This window comes from Aythya ferina (genome assembly GCF_964211825.1).
Source record: "Aythya ferina genome assembly, chromosome: 13".
NCBI classification, from domain to species: Eukaryota; Metazoa; Chordata; class Aves; order Anseriformes; family Anatidae; genus Aythya; species Aythya ferina.
This window is the reverse complement of record NC_140311.1, coordinates 8,721,351-8,742,428: the sequence shown is the minus strand read 5'-3', so window position 1 is coordinate 8,742,428 and position 21,078 is coordinate 8,721,351. Positions and strand designations below refer to the sequence as shown.

The window sequence follows — 21,078 nt, the reverse complement described above, 5'->3', positions numbered from 1 at the left end:
TTGGGGCAGCAGCAGGGACACAGGTCTGCCCCCAAAGCAGGGAACAGCACTGAGCTAGGGATGTCTTGAAAGAAAACCCAGCAGAGAACACAGGGAACAGAACCCTGGGAGAGGCTGGAACAAGTTGTATGGCTGTGGCTGCTGACTAACAAACAGCAACTTACTATTCAACTTAGCATCAATGCTAAGTTGATGCTAAGTTTATGCACGAGGACCTGGCCACTCCACAAGCCAGCAGCAGCAGCATCTCCCTTCAGAGCCTACAGCACCCAGATTCATGCAAATGGGGCTTTCTTTCTGGTAATTACCAGCAAAAACAGCAACCTCTCTGCATGCAGATATAATAATAATAATTTTAAATGGTGGAACTGTGATTGTGATTGGAACTGTGATTTCAACTAATGTGATTTGACCACACATTTAGGTTTTTCCCTTCCCCTGGATAAAGCCCTTATATTATAATTTATTTACTTGCATAAGTCCTTATTGTAATCAGGATTAACCTTGTGCCTTGCACAGCTGGGAACTGTACACACAGGGGATAGATGTGCAGCACAGGAGACCCATGACCAAAGGTCCCTATGGTTTTGTACAAGCAGGGAGGACTGGAAGAGTTACCAAAATGGCACTGGTGGTTGCTGGGAAGAAAGCAGCATCAGCAATGTCTGTTGCTGACACCAGAGAGGTGCCGGCAGCTGCGTCTTTGCCCAGGTTGTTGCAGCATCCTCTGGCTGAAGACAAGCGATGTTCCCCCAGGCAGGGCACGATGCACATCCATCATACAGAGCCGTCCTCCAGCATCTCCTCTGGGCTTGTCACCACCCATGCATTCTCCCATGTTTTCTGCCTGTACCATGATGACTAAGAACAACTGCACTGCTGAGGTGCATCACTGTGTCATCCAAATGCAAGTGTGAGTACAGGGATAAATGTGACTTCCAAAACCACTGCAGGTTTTGGGTGTAAAAACATTTTTTGATGATAGAGTAAATCATTATACAGAGAAAAATCTCCATACCTACTGATAAAGTTTTTTCGTGACAATCTGCAGTATAACAGAGCAACAATCAATCTTAGTAATTCCAGTTAAATCAATGGAAATGTTCAGGAAATAATTTAGTCCTAAGTGTTTGTTTTTTGAAAGTTAAGGTGAATGACAGCATGACTCTTCACTTCTTTTGTTGGTTTTTAACAAGTCTACTGTCTGGACATGAATAATAATCCACCACGTGGACTATTACGAGAGTATCAAAGCAATTTTGGTTCAACTCCAAATCTTCCTGAGACAAAAGGACTGCTTTCATTGACTCTGAAAGGTGTCAGGGCTCACCTCCTACTTCCTGAAGGCTGCATTGCCCCAGGCACAAGATACAGAGAATGAATATTGGTGGTCATCTACAGGCCTGACTGGACCAAAGCCGGCATCTGTTGGACTGATCTATCATTGCTCTGTAGAGTTGGGGCTGCATTAAGTAAATAAATACGTAAATATTATAGAAGATTTTTATTTTTAAAAAGGAAGGTCCCTTCACAGACCTCTCTTGGCCACACAGGTGGAATCCTGCTTCCACTGACCAGAATAAAAGGCTGTGAGATCAATGAGGTTGGATGGCATCTGAGTTTTACATGTGCCAAAATTAACTCAGTAAGCTGTCAATGCCACAGCAGAGCTTTTCAAGGCAGGCTATTTGTAAAGTTATTAAAAAAAAATGAATTGGGAAAGCGAGTAGATATTACGAACTCCAAATGAAAACTTTAAAGACAGTTCACTAACTAAAGAACACAAGGAAAACAAAACAAACAAACAAAAAGAATAAAGCTCGGAGGCCTTTAATACTATATTTATCAGATAATCTAAATATAATAACTATATCCATCTGACTAAAATATTGTCTTTAACAGACTTAAGTTTCAACAATTCATTTACTATTTTTAGTGACTACATGAAATCAGTCAGCACCTTGATTTTTTTAAAAACTAAGACAAATATTAAATTATTATCTGTTTAAAGAATCCCAAATCACAGTGGGTGAACATAGAGAAGGAAAACAATAGTAGAGAAAGATGTAAAACCTAATTAAAGACCTTTGGCTGCTGCAGCATAGAAAACCAATTAAAGATCTCCTTTTGCCTAGAAAATCCCAGAAGAAAATCCTAAATCTTAATTTGCTTCTGTCCTTATCTCCTTTGTGACAAGTCTCTGAAGTCTCCCTGCCAAGGCAGGAAGATAAGAGGAGTGAGTAGAGGCGCACAGGGCTGCCTTCCCCCTCTGCAGGCGGAGACGGCTGGACTGCGATCTTTAATTATGGAGCATGATCGGATGCTCCATTAGAGAAAGGCCTTTTAAAACTAGAGCTCTGTTTAAAATTTGATAGGCAAGCCTCAATACCTTGCTGCTAAGTTCCAACCTAGAAAATCTGTGATTCTGTGATTCTGTGTAAGTATAGCCTTTGTGGCTGAAGAAGGATGACATTAAGCCCAGGCCATGCCTGGAACCCACCTCCTTGTGCCAGCAGTTTCAGCTGTTCCTGGCTTGAGGCACACTGGGTAAAACAACTGCAGCACAAGCAAGAAGTCAAACTGAAATTTTCAACTTAATACAGAAAACAAAAACATTATAAAAATCAGCACAATTCTATTCTGCTGTGAGGGGATACTGCCTTAGCACTTTGCCAGACACCTGATAGCATTTTGTTTTATTACTGCAGAGAATTGTCAAGAAGAAAGGGTAAGGACATTCAGAAGGAGCCTTGTTACTGGATCGTATTTAATTTAAGAATCTAGTCTAATTCCTTAGTAGTTTTTGTTGTTGTTGTTGTTAAATTAACATTTAATTCTTTGCTTGCTATTTGAATGAATTCATATCTGTGGCCAGCCAGAGAAGACAAAATTGGAAATTACAGTTCTGGGGGTGCTATGCTGCATGTAAGTAATGACTAATCTTTATTTCTTACATGGATTTTGACATTTATTAATTTTATTTAATATCACTTTTTGTTCTGTATGACAATCTCATTATGACATGGATTTTGACAGTCACAACCACAGCAAATGCAAAGACCCAAAGGAACCAGGGAGCTCCACTCCCAGGTGTATACTGAGACCATAGCCTGTCCTCTGTGCCTCTGTGACTGAGTACAGCTGCCACCCTCAAAGCACTGCTGACATGACTATCAGCAACCCCACATCTTCAGCACCCTCTGAAACATGACCTGGGAGCTGGTGCTGTGCCAGACAGGGAGCATCCTGGGACAGAGGCAGTGTGCACCCGCAAACATGATGCTTAATTGAAGCAATACAAAAGTCCCTTCTCTCCCTGCACAACTTCACTTTCACTTTTTGCTCAGGGACCAGCTGTGACCCTGAGGTCTCACTCTTAGGTGTGGTTCTGGTGGTCATTTTGCTTCAGACGGGTGTGCTTGTCATTGCTTAGCATTTGTAAGCAGGCTGCAGGGATCATTTTCATGAACCAGGGTGATGAGACACCTGATCAGCATGCTTTCCCACACAAGTGAGTCTTGCTACTTCACTTGTTACAGGAAAAAGACTGCTTTTATTTGGGGACAGCAGTTTTAATCCTGCTAGAGGAGAAAAGCCATCAGGGGTTCATTTAGTGCAGTTTAGGGGAAGCTCTGAAGATCAGCTCTCAAGAGGTCAGGCAACTGAGAGGCAACTCCAATTGGGAATTAACCCATTTTGCAGTTAGTGCTAAACCTTGGGGTTTAATTATTTTAAATGAAGCATTTTAATTCCCATCAGTACTCTTTCTGAGACCTCGCAGCCTCAGAGCAGGTCCATTTCCACAAAGCAGCTTCACAACTTTCTCAAAAGTAGGTCAGATGCAGAGCTCAAGGGGCCCCATGCCATCAGACCTATCCAGCCACTCCAAGACCATCAGCCTCAAGGGCTCTTTTACACACAAAAAATAGGCTTCCATCCACCCCCACCCCCCTGTTGGTACAGCTAGAAGTAATTTTCTTTTATGCTAAGCCTTTATTCCTGCACAACAGACTGTCCTGAGAGAAGGATGGAGAGGGTCTTGTCTAGAGGTTTGTGTATTGTAAGGTCACAGCAGGCTTTTCCTTACATAAGTCACTAATAGCATGGCTAGACATACTAAATGACATAAAAGTCTAGAGTGGACAACTAAATACAATTTCAGTGATACTTATTCTACTTAGAAAGAGCACTGGTTTTACAATGTCTAACCTTTGCAAAACGTCTGTAAATTAATAGCAATATTTAATGTGACCATGTCTTCTGTTGGTGGTCTTGTTAGTTTATCCTCTTGCTAAAAATACTCTTGGTTTGTCTTCAGGAATGCAGTAATTCTCATTAGCAAACCATTGTTAGTCTTATCTAATGGAACAGCACAGACTGATATATGGGGAAAATACATAAAAGAAACTAAATGATGGCTTTATACCTTTCTGAATGGTAAAAATTGTGAAGTTGGTATGTTATTTTCTTTTGAAAATACCTAAACCTAAAATCCCCAACCCACTACATGAAAAAGCTAGCAATAATCTCATGCATGTATAAATTACACCATATACCTCATTGTGCTCAAAGCATGTCATACCCACAGCTGCATCCTTTCATTACTTGTGGCACCTCTTGGAGGTCCTTGACACAAGCCATACTGACCTGGCAGGGATACATGCCAGCTGGAAACAACACAAAGTGCTCCAGTTCCACACCAGGCTCATTTTGGCTTAAGTTGTAGCTTTCTAATGTTTCTCCATTACAAGAACTTGGCCTCTGATCTACAGGCAGTTATTGGTTGGATTTCCCCAAAGCAAGTCTTTCACATCATCCCTGCAGAAATACTGCAGTCTGTGGGAAGCAGCATAAGCACTGCAAAGTCCTTTCACTTTAGTCCTAATTTGCAAAAGGATACATTTTACAGAAATTTTAAAGCATCAAGTGGAAATTCCTAAGACTATACTGAGTACCTCCTATGAAGTATGCTGGTCAGGGCACCCCACTGTTACGTAATGGCTGGGGCTTGACTGTTGCATAAATCAATATCCGCCTTTCCCCTGTCTCTCAAGGTCTGTCCCCTCATATTTACCAGCAACAAAACCTATTTGTTTGTTCAGACGATGTATGGGCAAGCAAGAAAACAGCTAGTTACCACGAAAAATAACATCAGGAAGACAAAACCAATCACAGCCACAGGTTTATTTTTATTGTCATAACAGACTAGCCATCAGTGAAGAGATGTAATGATGCTTCTTGAAATGCATGGCGATGCTTTGGGGGTAAAAACCAAAAAAACCAACAACAACAAAACAAAACAACAACAGCAACAGAAAACAAAACAAAACAAAAACACACGCACACACACACAAAAAAAATAAAATAAATAAAAATAAAAAACAAACCACATAACAACAACAAGAACAACAAGAAGGCCAGACTTTCAGATTTTATCTGGCACTATGCCTCTCTGGGGATCTGGTTAGACAGCAAAAAACACTTTGCATGCAAGAGCTTGTTTGCCTTCTCTGCTTCATTTAGTTTCTGCATTGAGGAAATGAAGTGACCACAGTAATTTTCACAGTTCCCAAAGGGCAGCCAGTTTGGAGACCACCCATTCAAATAGCACAGCTGAGCAAGAAGCAGCAAGCAACAACTGAAGCAGGCCAATGCTGCCAGGTGGATCGATGCTGAATCCGGCCCCTCTAACAGACATGGAGGCTGTGAGAGACAATGCTAAGCACACCAGCAGCAAGCCATACTGCAAATAGGATGCTCCCTTTGCTGGAGAAGAGCTGAGCTATAGGAGTTGAAGCTATAGGGTACCGAGCCAATCTTGCAACATGGCAAGTACTGAGTGCTTCCACAGGTTTCACCCCTTTCTTTAAGCAGTAAAATTCTAGGAATCCATCAAATGGGATGAAGGATAAGCAATACTTTTACTGAAGTTGCTTTAAAATCACGGTAGTTTTCATAAAAACTCTCATTTTACCAGTAATTTTATCATATTGTTTTGGTTTAGAAAAAGAAAAGTTCCTTCACTGCTTAGCCACAAACAAAACTCATACTACCCTATGCCTGTAGTAGTGCAAGGAATATGCTCCAGATTTTTTTTTTCTGAGCCTTATATTACTTGAAACAGCTTTTCAAGAGATGTAGATCTTATTTATTATCCCCACAAAAAAAATCTCAAATTGTACCATACCATTCACTAGGGATGGAAGGAAAATGACCCTTGAAAGAACATACAACATTGCATCTGTATTATTGTATTAACACCTTTTTCAACTGAGGGAAAGGAGTTTCCTTGTTACATCCTTTATGTTTATCAAATTACTGAGATATGAGCACTTGATTACTGGTGACATATTCTAACAAGCAACCAAAGTTACTTTTATTGAGCAAGTAAACTGTAAAGCTTCTCCATGTGGTTAAAGAACATATTTGGCCTTACATTGTATGTGATTGCATTACTAGAGTCCTCCTATTATGCAGACCTGGTAAATGAAGCACAAAGGTGTCAGGCAGTTTGAAAGGTCTGAACAGCACAAACACTGCTGGTGAAATGGCTCATGTGCATGTACATTTTCTAAGAACAAGTTGTCGCGGTAAACTACTCTGCATTGTCTTGATGATGGAAAGCAAAGACGGGAGATTGCTTGGAAGTGGTAAAGCATTTCCTACAGGCAATGAGGAGGACCAGGACTGACATTGCCATACATTTGCCCGGTGTGGTGAATATTTTTACAACCACATGCTGAAGTAAAAGCCATCATCTATGATGGAACAAGCACTAAAAGCAGAAGAAAAAAAAACAACACACATTTAGTTGCTATTTAGTCACTCAATTTTTCTATTTAGCCATTCAAGGTGGTCTGATTTTTTGTCATACCCCCTCCCTTTTTTTTAAACAATTATCCTACTCCACCTTGACAGCTTGTTTACAATTTGTTTCTACCCACAGACAGCTGACAGATGTGATGCGATTAGCAAGACAAGCCAGCCTGAATACAGAGCAGACAGCACAGCAGAAGACACACAACAGGACAGCAAGCTACTTTGCACGCTTCAACATACTTACGAGTGTCAAAGTATTCTTCTGAAACTAGAGATGTACATTAACTCCTACAACTCCATACAAGGTGAGGTTTCAAAATCAACTGCATTTAGGAGGAAACCCAGTTGCTTATGAATAATAGAGAAGTAGACAGCTTTTTGAAGCTCGACTCTTTCAGTCAGAAACACTTTCAGTTCAATTCCACTATTGCTAGCAGAGTTACTAAAATAATTACTGCAGTTCAGCTTGTGTACTGATGACCTTCTCCTTGATGCCACATCTGCAATGCCATGGTAACAGGAACACACTGAGTGATTTTGTCTATAAACCCTCTAACGGTGATCTCCGCATGCAATCACTGCACCTAAAGTTCACCCTACATTTTGGGGAACTGAGATTCAAATAATTTATATGAACTATCAAAGATTAATAAATAAAATCTTTCTTTATTCCTGTTGGATGAAGAGGTTTGCAGGGCTTCCCCCTCTTCATAGGGGGCATAGTATGAGCCCTGCTCATCCCTGCTAAGAAAGCGCCACAGGCACAGCTGGCACTGTGGCATTCTACACTCCCAGTCCCTCCAGTGACCTCCAGTTTTTCAGGGCTGAGGCTGGAGTCTCACCTGAGGAAGAGGTGGCTGCACAATGGTCACTGACATTATGCAGCTGTTCCCACTGAGGAGAGCAGATCTGTCTTCAAGGCAGGTGCACAGGGCTGGGATTTAAGCCTTGCTGTCTCATTGCAGACAAGTGTGCATTGTTATTCCACCGCATATGACAAAAGCCACTGCTCTGGGAATAATGCAAAAATGTTTGATTTTTTACTTTCCCAGCTCTGTGTCACTGCAGGCCAAATGGAAACCTTGTGGGTTATTAAACAAGATAAATTTGACAGGATCGTAAATCATAAAATTGTCTCAAATTGCAGAGCTGCTGACAGCATATACTATAATCCAGTTGGCATCTGATGTTTCCTTCATTTCTGCTTGCCATAGGATGAAATATCCCTTCCTTAAAACTCTCCACAGCAAAACCAAAAAGCAGCAATGCCCCCCCCCCCAAAAAAAAAAAGAATGATGAACCAAGACCTGAACCAAGATCTGACCTTTCATCTTTCATGAACCTTTGAAAGGTTCAACTAAATACAATGTTAGAGTAGTAATAGAAATGGTCTTTAAAAATTGGTTACAAAAAATATGTATATCCCCTTATTTTCTATATAAGCTTAAAACATTATTCAAAATTGACTATAAAGAAAACTGGCTCACAGGGACTAGAGCTTCATCCATGTGATCACTGCAGAAAAGTGAGGCATTTGTTATACTTGAGCACTTGAGACATCACAAATACAGTTAAGTGTTAATAGTGTAGGACATCAACAGAAGCAATGTCTCTTACAGGGACAGACAGGGATTTACTTGTCTTTAGCTACAGCAGCAATCTTTTCATTGCTAATATCCTGAATATGTCTAAAGGAGAGCAACTCTCCCTTTTCTTTCTAGAACGATGGACTTTCAAATTCAGATGTTGACTTTTCTTTCTTAACTGCAATTAAGAAGCTGCTTTGATTTTCCTTCCAAGTTCAGTTTTCCTGTCCCTAATGCAGGTTCTTGTTTCTTTGAAGCTGGGAGAGCATCACTCTCAACAAGTCTTTGTGGGCAGAAAGGGAGCCTTACAGGCAGAGACTGAGTAAACCTCACAAGCTATTGCTCTACCCACTCATTAACAATTTATATACAGTATTTTTTTAAAAAAAGAGCTACGTAGGCATTATTTGCAGACTTATCTGAAAGGCTAAAATGCTCAAAACTGAAAAAAAGTTAGAAAGCACAAGCTACAATAATATGCATTTAAATGTCTGATCCAGGGTACATCTGTTCCCCACAGCAACTTTTTTTCAGATGTATTCTGTTGCTAAGAAACAGGAGAACTCATCTTTACCATATGTAATGACACAGCATGGGAACCTGCACCCATTAGCAGGAGTTGCATGTCTTTGTAATGATATGGAAAGCTGTCAAAAGCTGGTGGTGAAAAATTGCAATGGTTATGAGAAATCTGGAATTGTAGACTGACAAGCACTACATAAGAAACATGGGAAGTGGAGTCAAGTGATCAGTGGTGTTTATTTTTGTGGATAAAATACCTAAGGAAAATTATTTCCACACTTCTAAGAGGTTACAAGCAATGAAATGAAAATAGAAAGCTTTTTACTTTTTTTTTTTTTTTTTTAAGAGATGTTTAACAAGGGAAGAAAGACAAAGCTATTAATGTAACAAAGGCCAAGTATTTTGGAACAATAACTGGGAACACATTAACGTGGACTGGTTTTAAGTTTTTCCTTAACTCATTGACACTGTTCTGAGAGTTAGCATTTAAAGTCTGAAGTGTTCCTACAGTTTTTTGTTATCGTGTTGTGCAGACAGCTGAGTGTAAATAAGCTTGCTCTCCACTGAGGTCTGGAAAGAATGATGAAGTTCTGAACCTCCTGCCTAAAATTTTTATATGGGCATCAAAGAGAGAAAGGGCAGAAGCAATGGCCAAGAAAGTTCTTTGTTTTTGCCTGTAATCAACCAACAGTATGGAAGATGGGATAGGTTCTTTTACACTTACCGAGAAATCACAGATCCCAGCTAGTGCAGAATGCTGCAGTTAAGGGAGAACACCCACTGCCCACATAACGATATAGCCCAGTCAAGAGTGCAAGCAGGTATGAACAAGTGAGGTCTGGTTCATCTAAGCCAACTTAAAATTATTTAAAATAATTCCAGACAGCCTGAGAGAGTTCATTGTCCAAAATAAACCCCTGAACTATGCCAACTCAAAAAAAAAAAAAAAAAAAAAAAAGCTTTTCTCTGCCTACAATTAGAGTTTTACTCCTCAAACTAGCTTTGTGTGTTTCTAGTCCCTAACATTTTAATCCGAGATTTTTTCACATTGCAAACTGAATACTTCAAAATGGAGAAGAAACAGAGCCCTGAATAGAAAACTTTTTAACGAGTATGTGGATAGTCTGATGGCATGTAGCTTGTAAGGAATGGAACCTCTCTCTCCTGCTCCAAGTTCACAGAACCGTTACTCATTTAATGAATAAAGTGAAAAACACAAACAGCAGCAATAAATACTCCCAAAAGATGAAGAAAAAACATTTAGGATCATAAATAATACACACAGGAAGAGGAAATCCCCATTTCATATTATCCCTTCTGGAATGTCAACCATGTAGGGGTCCTACTTAGCACTACTCCCAGGTTATCTGGGCTTTCATCTACAAACTGCTTGGTCACTAAGCAACTCTGGAAAACTCCTGCCTATCCTACCATTATTGGAATTCCTGACAAAAACTTGCCATGTTGTTTTAATGGCTAAGACGTATTGTGGAACAAATCCCATTGTGTTTTACCTTGAACAGGCAAATAGCAAGCCCACCAGAGTTGGACAGCAAATGATAGACCCTACAGGCTGAGAAAAGTTCGGAGTTTAACACCAGAACCTATGAACCAACGCCAGTCAGTGAAGTCATCCCAGTCCCCTCGTTTGTTTTCAGAACTGTGATCACCTTTTCTCAGCTGTCAAAGATCCTGCAACAGTAATGGGACCAAAGACCTTCATTATTAAGCAAAGTATACATAACTCTGCTTTTTAAGACTTCTCTGACCTTATCTGCGTGCAAAGGAATAAACATTCACATTTTGGCTTACCTAAAATGCACACATAAAAATCTGAAAACTTACATATACCATGCAAGTAACACCTACACAGAGCATGGAAATCACAAAGTGCTATGTAAGAAAGCCTTACTCTTCAGATCTCTGGGTATCTATTACTACACACAGGCTAAAATGCCACAAGGTGCACGCAATTAGAAAATGGGAGAGGCATTCTCCTTCAACAAGTATGCACCTTTTTACTAGGTTAAACCTGCTTATATAACTGATTCCCAAGTACATACAAGCTAAATTATGATTACATTTATTGAAAAATACTACATGCCAGCAGACTATTTCTTGTGATGTGGTCCTTACACCAAGGGAGAAAAGCTACAGCTTTATCAATTCTGGTTAGGAGCAAGAGATGCCAGCTACAAAACAAAAATTAAAGAAAAATGGCAGTCAGCAGTCAGACACCAGTGCAAAGATGCAGTAATTATCAGCTGGAAATTAAGTAGTAGTAACAGTTAGAATAGAGTGAACTTTGCAAAGAAACTGCTCTGTAAGGTTTCCTTGGGTTTTCCGTTTTCTCTTGCTATCACTTGTCTTATTTCAATACATTACACGTGGGAAATGTTGTCTTGAATGTCTTGAGTTGTTCAAAGTACTATGTTTCATTGCAAGAATATCAACCAGATCTTTTGATGAGCTGTGGATGGAAGAGAGCACTTCTGGCATTTGCTGCTAATTGGGAACCAAAAAAAAGTCCAAATGAATTCCAAGATTGTAATGAGATTGTAATGTGGATCTGACATAATGAAGACAGGGTAGACAGCTCCAGTGGTTCTCCCCGCCAGCACATTGAGGCAGTTTTATTCACATTCACATCAAATAGCTACTAATTGCTTTTTACCCAGATGCTTTTTTAATTTAGATACTGTAACTACAAAATAGGAGTATTCAAGATCCATGAGAAAAGAAGGGGCTGTTTATTATCTGGGCACTGCTGGCACTAGATGCTACAGTGGGCTTACTCTTCATAAAAACAGCTTTACTGAATTTGGAGACAACATATGCTACAGCTATATGCACACCTGCAGTTCCAGACTCAGAAACAAAGGGTTTGTTATGGTATGGTTAAGAAAGATGTAATAGGCAAAGTAATTTCATACTGCATTACAGAAGAAAACAGTTTGCAGTCTCTGGCAAATCTTTGATGTTTGCTTTTCACACCTGGTGAGTATGTTAACTAATGTCATTTTGAACCCTTTAATCCAGAGGGAGATATAAAAATATTCAAAGATTAAAGATTTTATTGAAGCACTACATTTAATCTATGCTGTGTCCAACACTGATGACAAAATGATGTGCAAAAAAAAAAAATCCTCCACTTTAAGTAGAATAGATAATGCATCACTAAAAAAAATAAAAAATAAACCTCTACTTTGCGGCAATGTACCAGCTCCTGGGTTATTCTCAAAAAAACTTTGAAAAAACTTTGATGTCCTGACCTCTAGCCACCTCTTAATGGAGAGAAACCACCCAAAGCCTCTTCATAATGGAGAATATCAGTGAAGATACACAATTCTAAAGAGTGCATCTCCTCATCCCCAGCATACAGACAGCACGCTGTACGTTATCCAAGAGGAATCGCAACTACTTCAATTACTTTACTGTTTAATAAAATAGAATAAGTTGGAATAAGTATTTTAGAGGATTTAAAGTCAAGCAGTCTCTAAAATCCTGTATCTGACTTGGAAAAAATTCAGTAGCATGTAACACATACTTATATGACTTGCATACTTAAGTGACAGAGCAACATTTTCCTATCTAGCACTTTGCACATCTGAAGTATTCTTAAGGTGACAAGTCTGTTCATCTTGACTGGCTATTCTCCAGGAATATCCGTCCACTGATGTAACACTTCCACCTGCAACGGTCTTGCACAGCTACACAGAATTAAGATTTTTTTTTTTCTGAAGAGAAGGAATTGCTTTCAATTTTAACCAAAGTAATTATTAAACCTAGAGCTTATGCATACATTTTGGTAGTGATCATAACTGGTAAACTAGAAAAAGAATAAATATCAGGATTTCCAAAACTGACACCATAACAATACTGCTGCTTGATTCATCAAGCAGGGACAAAATACAAACAGCATGCTCCCAATAAGTCTATTAAGCTTTATGTGGTTATTGGTAATAGGTAGCACAATAAAATAAGCTGATTTAAACAATTTTCCTCATATGATTCCGCTATAACCATGTTTGTTAGGAAAAACACTTGTAACATGATGGGAAGTTTAGGACAGTCACGATGGTATTAGCCTTACATAAGCACACAGAGCTACAGTTTGTCAGCAGTGCACTATATTTTGTAGCAGATAAAAGATTTCTGTAAAATTTGCACTGCTGCATACATAGGCAGTAGCTCTCCATGAAAAGAATTAAGACAGTTTTTTGTGTTTTGTTTTTCTCTAGTCCTTAACAATAAAATGGACACATCAGACCAAAATAGTTTCTTAAAAGTAGGTCAACATACCCATTCACGATCGTTTCTGCAGTGGTTTCCTAGCAAATTAATCTACCCACACAGATATACGTAATGCGTATCCTGGATACAGTGAGGCAGAGAAAGAAAACCAAATACATTAATGAGGTAGCTTAGACTGAATAACTGCAGTTAAAAGTTTTATTGAACAAAAGAACGTAAAATGTGGTAGTCCAAGTTCACTGAGCAAAAGCAGCTCTCCTGCTGAAGCTGCACTTTGTGCTAAATAACCTTATTAACTGAGACTATACAGAGGACACATTATGCAAGTTATCTCAACAGCAAAGGAGAAAAAGATTAAATTTAAACTGATGGAAAATTTCGGTCAAATTCAGTGGCTTAAGTTAATGTTTCTAGCCCTTATCTAACTATATTCAGTACAGGTGTACAACAGAATATACAACTGCACTGAATTCCCATTTGATATAGTGTGTGCTCCCATGTTGGTGGAAGCCAATTCCTGAAAAGACATGAATTAAAAATACCCAAATATTTTAAATTTTGTGTTTGAAGCATCACTCAACTGACTCAGGAAAAACACTCATGTTATTAAAAAACTCTCAGCCTCTACAAGGTCCAATTCCTGTATAGTACTAATATTTTAAAATTAATTATTTCTCCCCTCTGCCTAAGAAACTTCGTATGCTCTGAACAAACCCACGTCAGGTTGGTAAACAGATATGTCAAAAATACTCTGTGAAAAGAGGGAGGTAGCTCAGGCCCCTTGGCAACCTTCTGTTATAACTAACATTGATGTAGTCTACCTCCCTTTGTAATCTGCAGTTAAAAAATGAAAGAAAATGGATTTTAATTATGAAATTTAGTGAAAGAATGAGTTCAATACAAAGTCTTCAAATGTGACTCACTGGGCTTCCAAATTAAGTTGTAAGGTACCTCACACCCAATACACAACATTAATAACGTACCTAATTCATACATTTTACAGACAATATCTTCCCATTTGTTAAACATTTGGCTCGTGTGAGTACATGTTTTTTGTTAACCACTTGACAAACATTCTAGGCCAGACAAACAGCACAAATAATGTCAAAGTCTTTTTTTCCAGTAATTGTACCAAATGCTGTAGGCTAAGCCTAACAGAAACTACTGAAGAAAAATAATAGACTCCATGATGCAGTGCAAAGGTGTTACTACAACATCGTAAGTCAAGGGATGTTTCTAAGGTGCTGAAAGAGGAGATTCTCTAGACGGTGACCCTGTATTGTCCTCTGGTGGGAAAACAGTAAGAGTGCAGGCTCGAATGCCACCAAGTGATTCTGGAAGGTCAAATACTTTATGCCACTCATCTTTTTCTGGATCATATTTCTGAACTATTTCCACCATACACCGGTTATTCCAAGAATATCCTCCAACAACATAGATTTTATTTTCAAAGACAGCAACCCCAACATCACTTTGCCCACGTAACATGGCAGCAATTGGTGTCCACTGGTCTAGAGTTGGTGAATAATATTCACAGCTTAGAACATCATCATAATCACTTGTTCCTCTAAAGTGATTTCCACCAATAACATAAAGCTTGTCTCCTACAGTACACATGCAATGCAGACCTCTGACGGTTGTCATCGGAGCTTTCTGAGTCCATTTGTCTGTGTCAGGGTCAAAACACATAAGTTCCTTTTGGAAAGTGTCATGTGTAATTCCACCTAAAGAAATAAGACACATTAGAATAGTCCTTACACTAGTAGCCAATAAACAGCAAAAGCATACACTTCAGTGAATGAATTGTCTTCCCTAGAAGTTCTTCACATTGCCTTAGATTAGTATCTGATACTTACTCCATTTCGAATTACATTTTTAATATACCTTGTTCTTTTAAATATGAAAAGAGAAAGGAGACGTGCTTCATTATACAACATATGTAACAGTGCTTAATTATATAAAATGCTACTGACAGATTAAAAGAACAAAAAATTGTTACCCATGCTTCATTTTGCAAAACGTTGTTGTTTGTTTTTTTTTTTTAAAAAAACAAAACACATTTGTTTGGTTTGCTGGTTATTTCATCATGAAAACAGGAATCCATTTCTTTCAATTTTTGATTCAATGTTACTACATTTTAAGTGGTCCTTACCACAGAGCTTTCTGAAGAAAAACTTAATGATAAAGAAACTAATGACAAAGAAACAACAAAGGATTGATCTTTACATTTACTTTCCTTAAAACTGCAGTAGAACATACACAGGGTTATATTCTCCTTTCACCTTCTCCACAATCACTGAAAGGACAACACCTGTGGATGACAGCAGATGCTAACCTAAAAGTAAGTATTTAGAACAATGAGCTGAAATCATAGGTGTGGGGTCTCATCTTTTCCATCACTGATAGGAAAATAAAGTTTGAATAGAGCTAGTAGAGATCACTGAGAGACTGAATCTTTAGAAAATGAGCAGATACCAGTCTTTCAGAAAACCTACTTCCCCAGCTTAGGTAAAAAACAGAATGAAGCTATAACCTGAATGATGCTTAAGACTATGAATACTATAGTGAAAGGCTAATGAAAATAGTCATCATTTGTAAACTGTGGTTAACATTACAACTCATCCCTTTGTCCTATCTGCCTTCGCAAAGGCAGATGCCTTTCTTCAAAGGATTAAAATATCCAGCGCTTTCAAAAATGCATCAACAAGGATGTGTTTAATGGCTACTGCCACATTAGTGTATGTGCTGTTGCTACCAAAAATGTATTCTGACAGCTAAAGTGAATAACCGCTTTGCAATTAAAAGCTGTTATTCATTATATAATGCATAACCTAATAAATATATATTTTTCAGACTCCTCAGTATATATGGTATTTGACTGGCTCCATGTGAAGTTGTGTCACTACTTAAATCACAGCAAACATACCGTGACCAGAGACTAATTCTTATCGTCTCCCATGAAATAGAAAAAATTAGGCAATTATTTGATAGAAATGGCATGATTAATTATTTACCTGAAATATACATTAAACCTCCATACACGGTTCCAGCATGACCATAGTGGGGTTCATTCATTTTTGCAACATAGCTCCATTCGTTCATTCTGGGATTATAGCATTCCACAGTGGCTGTTTAAAACAAATGAGAATATAGAAAAGTTGAATCTAGCACAAGAATTTGGCTTTCAGTATAGTAGTAGTGGCATTAATATATTCGTAAACAGAGGAAGTATCAATGGGAAACATTGTTTAGCTGAGAAAGTGTCAAAGGAATTACTGAATATTATGTATAGAAGCAATACAGAAAAAGCCTCAAGCTTTGTCCCAGAGGAACAAAAAGGAATAAAAAAATCTTGCTTTCTTGCCTTCCACTCATCTAATTCCCATTCTTACTTAACACGTAATCTGGCCAACTCCTGAACCCTACCAGAGGTACAGCCATGGGACACCAGAGAAAATGGTGATTAAGATGGATGCATTCAGCTTTTCTACCCCTTCTTTTTGTACAACTGACTCTGATGCCTGCTGTAGAGAGACACAGGGTAAACTTGAAACCTGTCTCAAAGAGACTCAATAGATCTGGCAGACAGAACTTTCCAGACCCATTTATTCAGTAACGTTCCACTCACACGGAAAATCAGGATTGATGTTCTTAACATTTCCACTTTGAAATGGTATTATGCCCTCAAAAGAGGGAAGCAACTGTTGACTAAAAATCTGTTGTCTTAGCAATGTTTTGTTAAGTATGTGTACAGCAACATACAGCACAACATATGCAGACCACTAATTCAAAGTTTACAACAGCCAGGCTTTAAAAAATACAAGATGAAACACCTGAAACACAACTGAAGCTGTGACAGGGGACAGTCAGGCTGGATATTTTCCTGGTCAGAAAAAGGTTCTTCACCAAGAGGGTGGTTGGATACTGAAATAGGCACCCCAGGGCAGTGGTCAGGGCACCAAGCCTGCCGGAGTTCAGGATGCATTTGGAAAATGCTCTGCTCTCAGACATGGGGTTTGTTTCTTGGGTGATCCTATTTGGAGCCAGGAGTTGTATTCCACGATGCTTGTGGGTCCTCACAGACTTGGGATTATTTTATGATTCTATGAATTCAGAAAGAAGAGGCACCTGTGTTGACACACAACTCTATTTGTGCAATATTCTTTGTGAATTGGAACATTAGAATGATCAAGAGATTTATCAAGTCAGAAATTGTGAAGGGTAAAAATAATTGTGAAGTTAAAAAGAAACCCAGAACCCAGGCATCCTTGCAGAAGACATAGTTTCAAAGGAGGAATCTTCTCCTGGAAGTGGGATGGAAAAGATGCAGAGTTCCAGCAAAATGTCTACACAATAAGCACAGAAAAATACTGAATAATGGATCTGAGCAAGCTATAGAGACTGACGGCTTGAATAGTACAATATGACCAGAGGGATAAGAGATCCTGAAAAAATACAGTGACCTTATGATGCACAAAGCAATTACCAATAATTGCGTTATCTTAGACATATTAAATCTCATTTTAAATAATTAAGAATCAGATTCTAATGCATGTTATATAATGCTTAATCTCTGAAGAGAGATATTTATGGACTATGCATGCAAAATGTAATCTGTCTGAAACTGGCATTTTACTTGCTCTAGAACAAGCTTTTATTCAATCAAGTGTAGAAAATTTGAGCCAGCTTTAAGGAATGGTGACTTACAGCCTAGGATTTCACATCAACAGATAAAAAAAACAGAATCTTGACATTTTAAAGGCAGAAATGAGTTACAATGGGTTCAGCATAATATAAGGTTTAAAAAAAGATGTTGCACAAGAAAACTGCTAAATTGTTACAGCACACTAGATTTTTTCACCTTGCCCCCCCCCCCAAAAAAACAGGAGCCGAAATATAAATTTATACGATGGGGAAAAAAAAAAAAAAAAAAAAAAGATTTAAAGCAACTGGAGTAAAATGTCTCTATACACTACTGCTGACATGATAAAATTGATTTAAAAGACCTCCCCAGAATGGGGAAGTTTCCATGTTTCCTCTAAGAGATCACTGAGCACTTTTCCTAAAATCTAGCCCTTTTATCATTGCAACGTCCTAACTCAGACATTTGAAATGAGTCTCAGGCTGCATTTTGCATTACACATACACATAAAAGTCTGCACAAGGAAAGGTAAGAAAAAGCATTCAAGCTTTCTTCTACAAACAGAAGTTAAAACATAAAAATCAAGCCTGACTTTAAAATCCCAAATCTCTCCTAAAATCCTTGGAATTTTTCCCATTTGACATCCTTCAGAATTTTTATATCCATCCCGGATATACATGTATACTGTCATAATGCCAGTGAATGCAGAAGACAGAACCTTGACCAATTAAGATACGTATACACTGAAATATGATTCCGCAAATTACACATGCATTTCGATCTGAGTTGTGTTTCTGAGATCTGGGATCCTGGCACCACATGCAGTATTTGTGCAATCCTCAAATGTATCTATGTTCTTTCTTGTGTAAATGTATTCACCCATTCCAGTATTATTTCCTAAAATTGAGAGGTCCTTTCTACTCTGCTCTATTTAGCAATCAGAAAAACAAAGATGTGCAGAAATTTCAAGAACAGAGAAAAACAGATCTGACGTGCAAGTAATTATAGCTGTCCCAGTTCTACCCTGACAGCAGACCCTTCCAACCTGCTGTTAGCTGCCATGGCACACCAAAATCGTTCGGTTTGCTTTCACAAAAACAAAAGCACCCTCTTTCCCACGCTACTTACATTCTGTACTGAGGTGAGGAACTTCGATTTCAAATACAGTATAAAGACAGGAAGAGCAGAGTATGTACAAAAATCACAAAGCCATCAATAACCACAAAACTGCAATGTAACATGACATTCAACACTAGACGACTGCTGATCTTGCTCTGCACTATGGACTCCGTTTGAGAGAATCCTTAGCCAAAATATCACTTTAGCAAGAGAAGGTAATACATGAAGAATTTGGTATATACTACTTTACTGACATCACTGTATCATCATGTTGTAAAGACATCAGTTGTTTGAGAAAAAATGCAACTGTGTCCCAAGATCCCTCATTTCTGCTGACGCTTCAAAAATTCTCTTGAACATCACCAATACAGATAAAGAACTGCTTGACACTATTTCAGATAAACCATCCAAACTCAAATCTTGTGTCTAGTGTGCTCTAAAATAAAGCTAATTACTTCTGAGCTGAAAAAACCCTACTGTTCTTTTTGGGTTATGTACATAGTTGTTTCCCTGCTAGGTCATTCCATTTCTCTCCTTTAACAAGATCTCCCAGTACACTGGAAGAAGAAAATATTTAAAATTGCAGTTATTACTTAAAGGTGCCCATTATTTTAACAGACATCAGAACGTTTTGTATATCATGCTTAGACTGAGTACAGTTGACAAAGCACTCAAAAGAACTATTTTATCGAACCCAACTGTATATTTTATATAGGATGAGAGATTAATCCATTTCTCAAAAGCATGAATTATTCCAATCAATTTTTACCTATGTTTTAACAGGGGAACTTCTGTTTGTTACCAATAATAAAGGAAAGACAGGCCACATTTTAATAGAATTAAGCAATCTCAAAAGGACACAAAGCTTTGGCAGTCCCAAGGGATGCTCAGCCTGCACTCACTTTATAGTGCCATCTGTGATGTTATTTGAGGAATATATAGATATTTCCCATTTCTATGTCAGTAGCTTGTATTGTGTCTTGAGGTTTATTACAGCAGTACTTAGCAACTGTGTGTGATGTCCAGAAACTTAGGATCTTCATTTTATTATATTTTCTACAACACAACATGCTTCTAAAGAACTCAAAGCTTACTTGGTTAAATTAAGCAAAGCCCCAAGTAATTTTGCCCCTAGCATAGTGAGGAGTCACTTCAGCTTATATACAGGGGTCCTTTAGCTCACACTTCAATATTTATAGTACTACACAGGCAATAGAGAGCCCAACAGGGTAGTACCGTAAATTTTTCTTCTTACCCAACATCTAAAATATGAATGAGAAGTAGTTGCTTTTTTTTTTTTTCTTTTAAATCTTTTAAATCAAAGAATTGCTTGATTTGAGAGTTAAACATCATCAGCATAGAGGCCTTGGGCCGTGATCTACTGGGTGGCATCCCCGCCCATAGCAGGGGATTTGGAACCAGAAGATCTTTAAAGTTTTCTAACTCAAGCCATTTTTATGATTCTATGACAGAGGCCACCTGATAATTAAATGCCTCTCCAGTTGTTGGACCAGGAGTCAAGAGAGCACATAGCTGTTCTTCCCTAAGCTATGAGTCATCTGCTTTTACTGCAGCCGTGAAGGTGGTACCAATGACAGCCCAACATACTCTAAAGTGCTTAGGAAAATCCCACATAGAAAATCTCAAGTAAGGAGTAAAATGAAGTATAACAAGTAAAACAACAGCAGAGCCTGAAACATCAGTACCTAACTGCGTAAGTTTCCTAATAAATAATAAAAGGCATGGCTTCTGCCAGCATCAGGCACCATAACTAAGCTCCTTGAGAAATAATAAAAATTTACTTTAAGATGGGAAAACAGTATCCTGTGCTCTGCGCAACTAGAAATTGTCTATGACACTGCTTCTTGAATATCTCTGTGAACCACATGTGTTTTTGCCTTTGTCTCCTTTTCCAATAAGTCTTTTTATGCACACCTGGTTTCTCCAAGCTAGTCTTGGAGTGATGTTCTCTCTGCCTTCTAGTAATACCTTTGGCAGGTGCCTGCTGTGACATTTAAAAAAAAAGAACAAACCAGAATTACGCTAAAACATCCTAGGACTGGTGCATACTTTGAAGTCTGAATTATAATTCCAGAATTCAGTATATTTCAGATACATTTCCCATACTTTGTTGCA

General features: G+C 38.4%; 1 protein-coding gene across 6 annotated transcripts in view; it reads right to left on the bottom strand.

The window, feature by feature from the left end:
- Positions 1 to 13,365: 13,365 nt before the first annotated feature.
- Positions 13,366 to 21,078, bottom strand: part of KLHL13 (kelch like family member 13) — a 72,678-nt gene continuing 64,965 nt past the window's right edge. For all 6 annotated transcript variants that reach the window (XM_084534391.1, XM_084534393.1, XM_084534394.1 and 3 more), the window contains 2 exons: positions 16,196 to 16,309; positions 13,366 to 14,905 (listed from right to left, as the gene is read on the bottom strand). In XM_084534391.1, coding sequence (XP_084390517.1) covers positions 14,418 to 14,905; positions 16,196 to 16,309 — 602 coding nt within the window. In that variant the 3' untranslated portion in view covers positions 13,366 to 14,417. The remainder of the gene's footprint in view (positions 14,906 to 16,195; positions 16,310 to 21,078) is intronic.